The following is a 14611-nucleotide window of genomic DNA, read 5'->3' as shown; positions in this document are numbered from 1 at the left end:
TTCATTAAAGGACAACTTGCCTTCAAGAAAGAAAACATTGAAATACTTTTAATACTTAACTCCTCTCTGCCCTCCCTTCCTCACAGCACCACCATATGAAGGTACCCCCATAGCTCCCTTTATCCTGTTATTCACTTTTTTTTAATGTTTATATAGTGAATCTATGAACCTCAGCTCTGTACGCAATAGATGGCCTTTGTAAAATTTTTCCTTTGACTTTGGCCCTGCTAATCTGCATTTGATGCTGTAAAAATATCTTATACTTTTGTCTGATGTAGTGTACTTTTGTGTGTTTTCTGCTTCTCTCTGTATACATTATCACCAGCTGACACATGACTTATGGAGCACTGCTGGTTCCATCCCAGCCTCTCCCTTAACTTGCGTCACTTCTGTGACAAGAAAGTAAACTTTTCACAGGTAGTCCTCCTAATCCTTTAGTGTCAGTTTTAAAAACTGAATTCTTAAAAATGGATAAAAAATATTTAAGCACCATTCATTTGAACAGGGCTTATCTTTAATGTAGCTCTTCTTGGCTTTTAAATTTGAAAGAATGCTTTTGATATTCATATAACAAAGTATATAAAAGATGCTGCAATATTTTTTTCATGTATATGCAGCCTAGGTACTCCTCTAGCTCACACAGCTGTATCCTGGAGGTTTTCCTTTCTCATGTTATGCTGTCTCTTCCTTGCTTGTTCCTTAAGGATGATATCTGGGAATTAGGGGCCTAAATATCCTTGAAGCATGGGTCCTATAGTTCTCAGCCCTCATACTTGATTTGCACCCCAGAGGTGTATGAGAACAGCTGACCATCAATTTGACCATCAGGAAAAGAGAGAGAGAGACAAGGGAGACACATTTGAAACACTCCTAGTCTATGTCTGAGCAGTGAAAAGCACGACTACACTCTCAGGACAACAGAAAGGGCGCAATGAGTTCATTGGTCCCATGAAATGTTCTGAAATTGTCCTAGCGTACACTTGGAATTCTTGAAGGTGCTGTTACTTGCATAGCTGCCTATTTTAATACTCACAGAAGATAAACCCCACAAACTGCCAATTTGGAAACTGTAAGAACAAACAGGAGAGAGGTCTCGAGAAGCTATTGGAATTTTTGAAAAGAAAATGAATGAATAGTTTGGTTTGCTGAGTCTAACAAAATCATGGCTGTAAAGGGCTGTATTGTCCTTTTCACAGTAAATCAGAACATAGAGAGAGACACCACAGTGAGGGAATGATAGCTTAAAACAGAACACAGTGTTGATCAAGAGGAAATTAGCATCCCTAGATCATGAATAAATTTAATTTGGGAGTTATAAAAACATGCCTAACTATGAAAGCAGTAAGATACTAGAGAAAAAATAGAGGCAAGAAACTTAACAGGTTTCAAGGTAGAAACTGTTCCTCTGGTGAATGATATGGTGGGAACACCTGGGCTATCAGATGACTGAATTTAGTGAAAATCCCTTTTTAAAAAATTGTTCATTTTGAAGTTTCCTCAAAGAAAATGCCATGGTGACTTGAATTTTTAATTTTTAGAAAATTAGGTTTTCTAGCTGACAACCACTATTCAATATCCACAAAATTCCAACTATGTCCACATTAATAAAACAGTGCACTGTAATATTTAGTTATCTGCTGTAACAACAGCCCATGAACACAACAAATTTCATGCCTCAAGCACTGTACAGCAGCACTGGAAAACAACTCAAACTGCACTGGTAAATCACAAAGTCTGTGAAGACCATTCTTTCTTGGTTTTTTTTTAAAGATAATCATGTGGTGCTGTAAAACTTCAACTAGCACTTAGACTATTTTTGTGTTCATATCTGCTTTCTATTTACTGAGATAGAGACTTCATCTCCAAAGAGACAGATAAATAGAATTACATAGTGATGCTTGATAACTTTTGTAGGGAGACATGTCCACGTTGCTTGACTGTTGAGAAATTAGGAAGCTTCATCTGTCTTCTCCTAAGCAATCTGGTCGAAGCCAGTACTAGCATGACTGAGTGACAATGCTTGGTGAGTTTCAGCAGGCTGGGCAATGATAAGCTGTGGAATGAAGAGCCCCAGTTGTCCTTTGCCGATGTCAATTTAGGAGACTTTTCTAAATTTCTTTATCTAAAAATAAATTTAAATAAATTTTTATTTAAATTTAAAATAAGTATTTTATTCTGAAGGTTTTATTACTGTCCAGCTTCTACGTTATCAAAATGATAGAAAAGCTTGAAAATGTCACTCTCTGAACCAAAAATCAATTCTTTGTTTGAGAATCAGCACGGCTTATGGATTCTGAAAAAATATGAAATCGCACAGAACTTAAATTTGTGATATTGATTAAAGTATATGAGCTATTTTCCTCAGACTGCACAATTATGTATTCTAGTATATTTGATAAGACAATGTAATTGATAGGTGCTAGTACAAGGAAACTTTGTTCTTTTTCAAAATGCTGACCACTGTAACTATTCCAGCTTCAGGGAACTGTGCAATCTTGCTTTCAGTCTAACGCAGATGGGGCCAAGAAGTCCTCTGAGAATTAGTTCAAGTGAACTGAGCAACATTGTGGCACTTTGAAAATAAAGTGCAGAAGACAAAGTAAGATTTATATTTCAAAGAGAAAGCATATGCAATTCTTACACTGTTCCATATTGCATTAGGAATCGATCACAGTCCACTACTTTTTATATGGTAATTCTAATTTTTGAAACATTTATTAGTAAAGTGAATTTCATAAGTAGGCAGTTTTTCTCTTCAGTGATATTTAGATTTTCCATTAAAGGCAATTAGTTCTCTGCAAATAGGTAAACAAGCACCCTCCAGTGACTACCTGACAAACTGAAACTACTCTAAGATATTGCATTAGAAAAAAAACTTCTTGTATGGAAGGTACATTTGCAGCCAGAATTGAAATGGGGTTGGATTAGAGGTATTAAAAATAGAGAGCTTCAAGGATCCCTTGATGAGCACCGATGCTCCTCCCACACTGAGCAATGCGTACCTACCTCTTTTAAATAAGCATCTCCTTACACAAAGTGAGCTACCAGATGACACAACTGGTGGCTTCACCTGCCACAAGAGCTTACTGATATAAACATCAGATAAGAATTCAAACAGTCATATCTTTGTGTTCTTTTTATATGTATTGCTTCAGAGAGAAATCATCTGCAAACTTCTTGAATGGTAAGCGTAATATATTTTTCGCTCAAATTCTGTCACTCAGATTTTTGTTGGGCCTATTTTTCTTTTGCTTTTAGGAAGATTTTTTGGTTAAAAATACATTGTAGAATTTTTTGAAGTCGTATTGAAATGTAAATTTGGCATAATTTCAGCTAATTGGAAAAATGTGTATATATATTTTAGTTGATTTTCATAAAATCTATATTTTAAAAGCAGGAAAATGCAAGTAATATACAAATAATATTACATCCTTTCATGTTCAGTATGGACTTTACATTTCTTATTATTGGCAAAAGTTTTTCACAATTAGTTTTTTCTTTTTGGCCACCATTGTTTATTTTCCCCAGTATATCCATTTGAAAAAAAAGACCATTCTAAGTATTGTACCTACCTTAGTGGTAGATAGTAACTCCATTTCCAAGTGATGATTGTAAAAAATGAAATATTTAATTAAATACGCTTTAAATAGAATAAAATAGACTATTACTGATGAAAGTCTGGTCATAGTTTCATATCTACCAAATATGAAATAGAAAATATATTTCAAACAAATACCCTTATCTACTCCATCTAATAAGCCTACATAGCTTAATCTTAGGCAGTGAGACACGTGTGACTGATTTTAACTTAGGTACCATCCTTCAGTTAGGACAGGAATGGCCAGAGCTTGTGGAAAACAAGTCTTAAAGAAGAGCTAAAATACTCAGTACTGTTCTTATAGCAGTTTCATTATTTTTGCTATTTCTTCTTACCTGAACTATATTTGTTTAAATTGGCTAATTTAAAACAAGACTACATATTTTCAATTTTTTTTAGATTCAGGTATGTGAGCATCATTTTTGCATTATTATAAATGTAACAATTTTCAAGATAATGTTTTCTTTCATTATATAATAATTATATATATATCTTATGTGCAGTATATAACTTATCTTTTAATAAAGTTAATTTTCAATAAGTCTTTTTTTTTCTAACTTGATAGAAATATAGTTTAATATACCAAAATTATCCTTCCTTATTTCAGTGCAATTGCACGGGTAATTCATTGAGAAGAAATAGAAGCGATACAGAAAACTTGCAAAACACATTGTTGATATTTGAAAGAAGTGAAGACCTGAGGTATAATCTGACAACGAAAATAGAAATTGCATTCTATTTTGAAGAATATGTTGCAGCCTGTGGTGATCCATAGAAAGCATTTACTGAAGATTTCCAGTGTTGCCTGTTTCTGCAAAATAGATTCCATTCATTATTCCCAGTTACTTAAACAAGAGGGTCAGGTTAACCACTGGAAAGTCAGGATCCATATCTCTCTTTAGAAACTAGGGAAGTGCTTTCAGAAAATGTATGTCCCTAAGAAAGTTAGAGAGTTAAGTGAATCCTCTTTGTTTAAAAAAGAGAAACTATAGTCAGCAGAAGTTAAGAGGAAGATAGACTTTGGATGGATAATATGTACAGAAAGAAAGTAATGTCAGGGGAAGAGAAGAAAGACAATTAAGCAGACTTGAAATATAAAGAGAGAAGCCAAGGGAAAAGAACAGAAAAGAGAGATAGTAGGAACTAGTAGGAACTAGAGAAATAGTCATAAAAATGAGTTTGAAATGCCAGCATGAAGATATTGGAGATCATGTGCACTGTTACTTTACTAATGTGACTTTTCCATGTTTGAGGTTGTCACTCTTCATTTTCTATATTTGCAAACTGGTGGCAGGGGGAACATCTTTGGCATTATCCAACACCAGTTCCCAACAGCTATAAGCATGAAAAGGTTTGAGCTCTCTGGTTCAGCAGTGAAATGTACACTGTACTCTGAGGAAATATATGACAAAAAAGGGGAATTCCAAGCCAGTGAGCTTAACATTTACTGCATGTTTTCATTAGAAAATAATGTATGCATGGAAAAAATCCACAGAATTATAAATAATGCAGTTTATATAATTGTGATAAGAAATTATTCCTACTTATTTTGTCCTCCTGTTACTGCATATGGTAAAGACAAGAACATCCCAATAGAGAGCTATTAATTACTAGAACACATTCTGGTAGGTTTTTCTTCATACAGTCATTTTTAAGAATTCCCACCTTTAAGGACATTTCTCAATAACAGCTCAATATCAGTAACTACCAAAGACTACATCTTTGGAAGGACAAAAGTAACCTAAGGCTCTTTTCAGAGACGAAGAAAGAGAGTAGAAGTTGTGTGATTAAGATGTCTTTGTAGAGGACAGATTTGGCTGGATAGGACATCCATAGGAGAAAAGGATTTTTAAAAGGACAAACTAATGAATGACAAAGCACCACTGCAATGAGGATGCTGTGTTCCCTGACAGGCAGCAAATATACAGGAGGAAAGCTCTGTGGATGCATATTAGTGATGCCTTGGTGATGCAAATCGCACAGCTGCAGGGGAAAGACCAAGTAGCACTTAGAAATAATGTTTCTGAATGTATTACTGGTCATCAAGAAAGTGTTTGAATTAGATTGCAGGTGGGATTTGAGCTTCCAAAATCTAGGACTGTCTTACCCCAAACAAACCCTTGTCTAACTCTCACATGTATAAATACCCTGAGGCACCAGTATCTTCAATATGATCTAGTTGAAGATGTCTCTGCTCATTGCAGAAGGGTTGGACTAGATGCCTTTAAAGGTCCCTTCCAACACAAACTAATATTTAGTTCTAAATATTTTATTATCTAGATTCTTATTTTTTTTCCAGATATGGTACAACTGAAGGTATATCTCCACAATCTCCAAAACCAAAACAAGTTCATTCAAAATAAGCAGTGTAAAGCATATATTCTATGCCTTAGTGTCATTGGACTGAGGGATCAGAAAGTTTCTGAAGCCTGATAATTCAGTTTTTCCTAAATTTCATGGTTAGGGAAAGCCCGGGATGAAGTTCCCTAACTTCACAGATGGTTTCTAGGTCTGGTTAGTGGTAACTGAGTATGAAACCACAAAACAAGTGCTGAAGGCAGGAACAAGAAGGTGAGTTTTCCAGGGTGGTGGAGAATGAAACATCAGCACTTTGACCCAGTCTCTGGCTGTACATGGGCAGAGCTCAAACAGGAGAAGGAAAGATCATCACTCTCAGAAAGCAAGCTGCCATTTGGTGACCATGGCTGTTTTTATGATGAAGTAGAGAGAATGTTTTAATCTCTTTAATTTGAGGAAGACATATGATGCCTGCCATGCAAGAAACCTTCACTTGTTTAAAAGGTAGTTTGCAAGAGATGGCTCAGCTCCCAGTTTCACAGGAGGATTGCTGTCTGAAATGGGTACCTAAGTCACCCTTCACCTGCACACACTCCACTCTGAAGCATTCAGCCCTCCCAGGGACAAGGGCTTACATTCACTTTTGCTACCATACCCCTAAACTTCTTCTAGATCCAGCATAAAGTTTTTCTCTAGGAGCTAATTTGAAGCCAATAGTTGCTTCAATTAATTGGTGGGCTGCACTGGATACCTTAGGAAGTATCCCTACCAAGAATGGTAGGAGTGACACCTGCTTATTACAGTAGATATTAACCATAAGATCTATTTATACTTCCTTTCAAATCATAGATTTACTCTGCAGGCCTCTATGTAAATTTCTTCTGGTCCAAAATAGTAAGAGTAGGACTCAAAATCTGTAAGATATTATTTCATATCATATTCTATCATTAGAGAAAAAAGGCTCTGCAGTGTAATAAAATGAATTATTGTTTTCTATATTCCCCCTTTTTTACAATTAGGCATGTAACAAACCTGTCAATAACTTAAATCCTTCTGCTGAGTATAGCAGCATGTTCCTTACTAAAGCAAAATCTCCAGAACAAAGAATGCAATGAAAAATCCATTAGACGTAAGTGTAAAGTGTTAGTCAAATGGACCTCACTTGTTTGACAATGACAGTAGCATTTTTTTCTCCATGGTAAGTACAAGCATGCTTCTGCAAATTTGTAGGAGACAATGCATTCTTGCTTGTTTAGGCAGTAACTCAGATTTATTTCTGAATGGCTGTAATCAATATCTAAAGTAGCATCATGATTTCATTTGGCTTACTGAATTAAGCTGATTCAATAAATCCTAATGATCATTTTACACATCATAATTTATATAATACTGGTGCCAAATAAATCACTTCCAAAGCAAAAAAACATACAGTGCATCCTTTTCATTACTGCCACTTGCTTGAATTTATGGTTCCTGGGTCTGGAAAATTAACAAAATTGCAGTACTGTGTTACTCAGGCTCCAGTATTCTAATGGTGCATATTTACTGTATATACAATTTAATTATTAAACAATCATATTTTTAATGAAATGCTGTGGTATGATTACCCTTAGTGAGTTTTGCTTGTACTAATGGATCCACTCCTTCCATTAGCAAGACCATGTTTGAAATAAAATGGTATAAATGTATTTTAATCCACTCTAGGGAAAAACAGCTGTAAGAAAGGTTACTCTTCGACTACTTCTGTGAATTAGTTCCTTATGTCAAATCATTATGTAGAAATAAAAGCTGTGGTCAGCCCACTTAAAATTCCATTTGAATCCTACTGGGAATTGAAAACCTTTATACTATTTTTCATACTCTGAACATTCTTCTGAACACTTACTAGAAGACTAAAATGTAGCAGTAATTTTAAAAGAAGGGAGCAGTATTATCAGATTCAAGCAAATTAGTAAAGCTATGGTTGATTGAGGTTCATGACTTCTATTGTTTCACAATATTTCTTGGGGCGCAATTTAGGGGATTTTAAGAAGAAATGGATGATAGTTTCACTAATTCTTACTGATATTTCAGTGACATTTCTATTTCCAGATATGATTCCTACAGAAAACAGCATTTATTTTCTTTATACAATACTCAGATGTTGGGTTTAATTTCTCATAAAGAGGACTGTGAGCAACAGAAAAGTCAAGGCCAGATAGGGAATTCCGGGATCTCACCAGAGGAAGGTGAACATGCTCACCAACTGGGGATGCTTCTAATCAAGGCACCATGAAAATGATGGGAAATACAAAGATCTCCTGCAGTGTCTTAGTCCCAGGTCACATAATTAGAATCTCTGCAGGCACTAATTGCTAGCTTTCCTGAGTATAGCTTTCTTGCTATAGTATAAATGTTCCTTTTGGTCCTAATTAATGATGATGTAGCAACAAAAACATACCTTAATGCACTGCAATTCGCAATACCTGTGGCTGCAACAGCATACGAGGGGAAGAAAGTTTTTGTCTCATTTTTAAATGTTGCCTGATAATTGACAGGAATGAGGGTTTATACCACAAACACTTAAACTCAACCATTTAGTCTTAGAACTCTTTAGATTTATGGTGTAAAGACTACTTAGTTAAGGATTTGTAATTTCAGCAACTTACAACAAATATTCCTGGGGTTACAGGCTCAAAAATAACAGGATCAAAATAACAAACACAGCATTTGTAGAGAGAAGTCTGTTGTTTTGCATATCAGTGAAACTCCCTGAAGGAATCAGCAAGCAAAAAAAGGTACAAATGATGCCAGAGATAAGTGGATTTGGGAAAGTTATTCAAAAAAGTTCCTTTTTGTAGTCTTTTAATGAAACTAAACTGTCACAGGACAGGCAAGAACAATTTTCTGAATTCAGTTAAACATTCAAAAATATGGAGTAGGAATACAACTCTGTAAAGCAAGGAGATTCCTTGGGACCCCTTAAAGTCAGGGATGATATAAAGGTGCAAAAAGCATTCTGGTGACTTGGAAGGCACTGAATTCTCAGAATGGCCAAAAATACAGATGATTGTGGCAGTTCGCAAAAGATTTGTGATACAGTAATGAAATGTCAGATGAAATTCAATGTTGATAAATTCTAGGTGAGTAGCCGTAAGAAACATAACCCTAACTAGCTTCACATGAGTGTGTACCTGAATGCTATTTATTGATACTATCACCAGCTAGAAAAGGCATTGTGGTGGAGAAAATTTCTGTGGAAACTTAGCTCAGTGGCATTAAAAAAACCCAAATATATTTGTGAACATTTAAGAATGGAATGAAGAAAAAAAAAATCAAACAAACAATGAATACCACTGCCTGAATATACCTTGACCATGTAAGTCTTCCCATTCCATTTCTAAAGGAACATGGAAAAGATTCAGAGTAGCAGGATGTGGCCATTCAGAGATAAACAGTGGCATCTGTAAGAAGGAAAACCGCATGTACAAGGCCCCATCAATGAGCAAAGTGCATCAATGAGCAAGTACTTTGTGAAATAATGAGCACTAACAGGGATGAAATAAAAGGGGGAAGAACACTCCATTTTTCAAAATAAAAACACTAGGGATCATTAAGTGAAGCCAGTGGTAAAAGAAAACCTTTTTTTCACAAATATATAATGAAATTATGGCACTTAGTGCCACAGGATGTTGTGGCACAGACAGTATAAAAAGGATATGAAAAAGGAATGAGCGAAATAATGGAGAATTGCTTGTTGACAGCTATTAAATAGGCTATATGGGGTGTTACACTTGGTTTTGGCAGTCCTTAAGCTGCCGCTTGCCATAAACCATGAAAACACAGGCAAAAAATCACCTCCTGTGGCTCCTACTTTTTTCCTAACCCTCTGCCCCTTCCACTACCTGATCTTTAGCAGGACTGCCCATCTCACGTTAAGTGTTGGTTCCCCGAGTTACACATTATTTCCGTAAAGACTGACTCTTTAGGATTAAGCCTTTGAAACACCTCATGCTCCTTCTTTCTGTACTCGTCCAACACCTTTCCTACGCCTCCTCATCTGTCTGGTCAAACCAATTCTGCAAGAAAATGTTATGGCTACAGAGAGAAGCTAATAGTAGAAAACTCGAACCGCTTTTTTAGGGGCGGGAGGGCAGCGCAGGGGTAGGCAGCACCAGTTCAGGCGATGGCTCCTGACGGGCACGGGCGCTCCGCTCCCGCGGGGTCCGCCCGGAGCCGCCCGCCCGCGGTGGGAGCCGCCGCCCGGCGGGATGCCCGCCCCGGCGGGATCGCCCCCGCCTGCTTTCCCTGCTTTCCCCGCCTCCCCCGCCGCCGCCGGGGCCCGGCTGTCACTCGCTGTGTCGCCTCGCAGGTCGCCGGAGCGGACGGGGCGGGCGCTGCTCGGAGCCGGGCGGGCGGGCGGCATGAAGCGCTCTCTGCTGCGGCTCTGCCGCTCGCGGGAGAAGGCGGCCGCGTCCAGCGCCTACCAGGGCGTCGTGTGCGAGGCGGATGCCGCCTCCGTGGCCTCGCAGGATGTCTTCAAGGTGCGTGCGGAGGGGCGGCGGGCCCGGGCTGGGAGAGGGATGAAGGTGGAGGGTGAGGGGGCCGAGGGGGCGGAGGGTCTCTGGAGCTGTGCGGGCTCGGCAGGGGTTATGTGCCAGGGACCCATTCCTCCGGGGGACCCTGTCCGCTCGCTCCGTGGACCCGGGAAGGAGGATTGGTGCGGGATGGGAGACAGCCTGGGAGCTGCCCTGGCCGTGGGTGTAAAAGCACAGGACACTGATGTGGTGTGGCCCAGGCTGAGCGGCAAGGTAGGGGAGCAGAAGGAGGATGTGGGTAGCAGGCTGCTGACGCAGAACTCACGTTTCCCCTGGGCACAAAAAGAGACCCCTCTCAGAGGGAAGCCGAGGTCACGATGGTCTAAGATGAATAGATCATCTTAGCAAAAGTGATATGAAAGAGTTTAGAAGCACTGGAACTGTTACGAAGGGAAACGGAACCATCGGTGCAACTTACAAAATGATATTGCAGCCAGGAAGGACAGAATATCTTCCCGTTTTTAACAGAGATTAGGATGAGAAGTCCTGTATTTGTATTGCTGCTAAGGAGACCTAGACCAAACTTTAGTGAAGCCTTTTTTAAGCCTAAGAATAATTAAGCAAAGGAAGAGTTTGCTTACAGGATGGAAGTCTTGGATAACTTTAGAGATTTTTAACAGCAGGCTAAACAAATTTGACAAAGTTTGTAGGTCGGTTAAAATATCTCCTGAGATAATTTCCATTCACATATGTTTTCTGTGTGCTAGCTGTAGCCCTGAGCAGCAGCATCTCTTCAGCATCATACGGCTGGTCACTCTAGTGAGTGATCTGTCACTACAGAGCTGTCCAAGCACAAGACAAAGGAGCTGCTGTTGTTTAAAATAGCTTGCTTTGCTGTTTTTAGCTAACCCAAGTACCAAGAACACATAACTGACTTATTTCTTCCTTATTTTGTTAGTGAAACACTGCAGTATTGCTGATAAATCTTACTTTTGTCAATAGAAATTATCATCATGCCACATTTTCTCTTACACTGAGAAATAAATCCACTGTTAAAAGTGGAAAAATGTGGTCTAGATCAATTGAAATAATAAAGGTAGAATGTTAGAAGGAATAGAAAATACTGGGCTCTCTAATAAGGTTTTCTTAGACAGATTTTTGGTGTGTTTAAAATGTATAGATACTGTGTGTGTAATTGAGGTGTTCTTTTTGTGACAGTGGATTCATATGAAATATCTTTTCCTCAATTATATCACATGTTTTCAATTAGCTTTTTCTGATTGCACTATTGAAGCAGAGACCAGCCCTCTATTTGGCCTCAGTCTTATAAATGTTTAAACACATTTGTAACATTATTGACATGAGTAACCTCACTGAGGTCAGTGGGACTATTAAGCTGAATGAAGCTAAACACGTGCTCAAGCACATGAATGGGCTGCCCTGTCATGCATATTTGCTTAAATATACAAAATTATTGAGTCTTTGCCACTCAGGGGGTCCTGGAAAACAAAGTTTTCCTCTTTTTTTTTTTTTTTAAGATGTGAAGGGAGCAGTGATTTTAGGGAATTCCCTTTTTTTATTCTGTGCTTGCTTACACACAATTTGAATGTTTGCATTACTTCAGATAAGCATTTTTCTCACTTTTTTCCTCCCAATGTAGTTGAACTGTTTTACTTTTTTATTCTCTCTTAATTTTTAGTATCTTTTTCTTAAATTCCTACCCATCCTACTGCAATAATGTTATTCTATCACTTTACATAGAAATATGGGATTTTAATAACTTTAACAAAAATATTTGGAGAATATAATAAAATAATAAACAGCAGAGTTTCATAGTGGGCTTTGGTTGTAAAGCATAGTACCTGGAATGTATCAAGCTGTTAGTGGGATCGCTGGGAAGATACTGAGTTGTTTCAGGCTGAGATAATTGTCTGATGTTCTAAGCATGCTGCTGAAATTAAAAAATATATTGATTTCTCTGACACAAAGAACATCACAGAAGCCCAATGGCTGAACTTGAAAGCCAAGGACATGGTATCAATCTCTGTAACAATATCTAAAAAAAAGGAATTTATCAAGATTATTAATTTTCCTCTCTGTTGAATTCATATTACATGCCCACTGCCCCACTACAAGAAAGAGTATAAAAACATAAGGGATGAATTTACTTGTTTGAGATTTTCCATGGTGAAGGAAGGATCTTGATCTCACTACAGAAGAGAGAACAGTGTATTCAAGATGATTTTCAGTTTTGTTCATTTTGCACTGTTTCTCATGTGGATCTTATATTGCAGTCAGTTAAACCAATAACCAATCAAAGTTTCACTGTTGGCTCAATCTGATCAGGATTTGTGAACTTCTGTATGAGCCCAAACAACTGGGCAGGAGTTATTGAGTGGTAATTACAGCATTGCTAACTTCCTGCTATTTAGGGGAATGAAAAAATTAGAATGTTTTTACCCAAAACAGGTTATTTCAGATGGAAGTGCCTGTAGGCTACGGAGCTTCATTAAGAAGAATCGTTCTGGGCTTACAAAAGTGGATGAATTAAATGCCACCCCACTTCATCATGCTGCAGAAGGAGGGCAAATAGAACTCATGCAGCTGATCATAGATGATTCTTCCTGTGAAGGTAACATGCATTTTATGAGCTACTTTATTTAGCACAATAAAAAAGTTCAATAACCAAGATGTCCATTACCCAACTGAAATAGGACTGGTAATTGTTATCTCCATTTATAGATTCAAATATATTTCCAACTGTCTGCTGCAGTTTGCACTCTCTCAGGTGTGGTTTGGGTCGCTCTTGTTATGTAGGACTGTTTTCTCTCTAATGCAGTGAATCAATATGTCTTGCTTTAGTTGACACTCAGATATATAGTCTTCAGATGTGAAAAAGAAAACTGCAATGATTGAACAGAAGACTTGACTTTCTCTCTTCCTTATTCATGTTATGTGTCTCTTATATAATCAGCATTGTGAACTACATCGGACTCCACTGATGGACTGCATGCTACTGAGTAAACCTACAATGGCCCTGAAAAGCTTGGTTTTTTCACCTATTGATAGCAAATATAATTTAAATTATTCTGGTTAAAATATATATTTTTTTTTATTTTTAGTCTGTAATTTTTGTCCTAATTTTTTTAGGATATTTGTAGAAGTTTTTCTTCAGTTTTCAAGCTCAAAATGTGTATTTAGAACAGACCATTTTTGTAACTGATGTGAATTGATTTACCTTTGTGTTCTGAAGTGAAACAGAGTAGATATGGTCCTTAATTTTCTTACAGTTTACAAGCACATATTTACTACCTCTTATTTAGGTTATTTGCACTCATTTATTCTGTGCAGCCTCTAAAGGAATTGTTGTGAAGTCAAATAAAATAGGAAAAAGAATAATCAAGGAGAGAGGGAAATCACGTAACTCTTGAGTGAGGAAAAACATGTATAATAGTGGGCAATAAATAGACAGGTGTTTCACCACTTCCATTCCTTTCACCAATGCTGTATATTCAGCACAATATTTAATCAATTTAACACAGTGCACTGCATCTCATGAAATCTTTTCCTTTCCCTTTCCAAAGAAATGCAGTAGCACAGACCTAAACCTGACACTGAAGACATCTTTTTTTTGTTTGTTTGTTTGTTTCAGTGCAATCAGAACATTTGATGGTTTTGCTTTGGTTTTTTTGCTTTGTTTTGTTTTCTCTCCTTTGACCTAGTATTAAATGTGATGGATTCTTCTGGAAATACCCCACTGCATTGGGCCACGAAGAAAAACCAGGTTGAAAGTGTTCGTTTGCTTCTCAGCAGAGGAGCCAATCCAAACATCCTCAACTCCAATATGATGGCACCTTTGCATATGGCTGTTCAGTCCCTGCACAATGAAATTGTGAAGGTAAGTCTAAAATCTTCCTAAATATGAACACTTGATGAGTAGCTCAGGCAGCAGCCGTGTGCAGAGCACCAAGGCCTTGTTTATATATGCCATATCTCCTCGTGTTTTCTTTAGCAAGCAGGATGTGTAACATGATGCCTATAGAAGTGTTGGTGTCCTCTTAGCACTGCCAGTAAAAAGTAACTTACTGATTTACAGAAATACTGAAGTTTGTGCTATGATAGTAGTCCTTATGTTTCACAGAAAATGCTTTTCAATTTTCCAGACACAAGGAACTTTCTTTAAAAGTTCTTTTTAAAA

At 37.5% G+C, this 14611-nt stretch overlaps 1 protein-coding gene across 1 annotated transcript in view; it reads left to right on the top strand.

Moving 5' to 3' along the window:
• Positions 1-10146: 10146 nt before the first annotated feature.
• Positions 10147-14611, top strand: part of TRPA1 (transient receptor potential cation channel subfamily A member 1) — a 31555-nt gene continuing 27090 nt past the window's right edge. The window contains exons 1-3 of the mRNA XM_053948000.1: positions 10147-10419; positions 12883-13045; positions 14136-14311. Of these exons, the coding sequence (XP_053803975.1) occupies positions 10147-10419; positions 12883-13045; positions 14136-14311 (612 nt within the window). The remainder of the gene's footprint in view (positions 10420-12882; positions 13046-14135; positions 14312-14611) is intronic.

The sequence above is a fragment of the Vidua chalybeata genome, chromosome 1 (genome assembly GCF_026979565.1).
Source record: "Vidua chalybeata isolate OUT-0048 chromosome 1, bVidCha1 merged haplotype, whole genome shotgun sequence".
NCBI classification, from domain to species: domain Eukaryota; kingdom Metazoa; phylum Chordata; class Aves; order Passeriformes; family Viduidae; genus Vidua; species Vidua chalybeata.
Note: the sequence above shows the minus strand (reverse complement) of the source record. Positions and strands in the feature narration are given on the sequence as shown.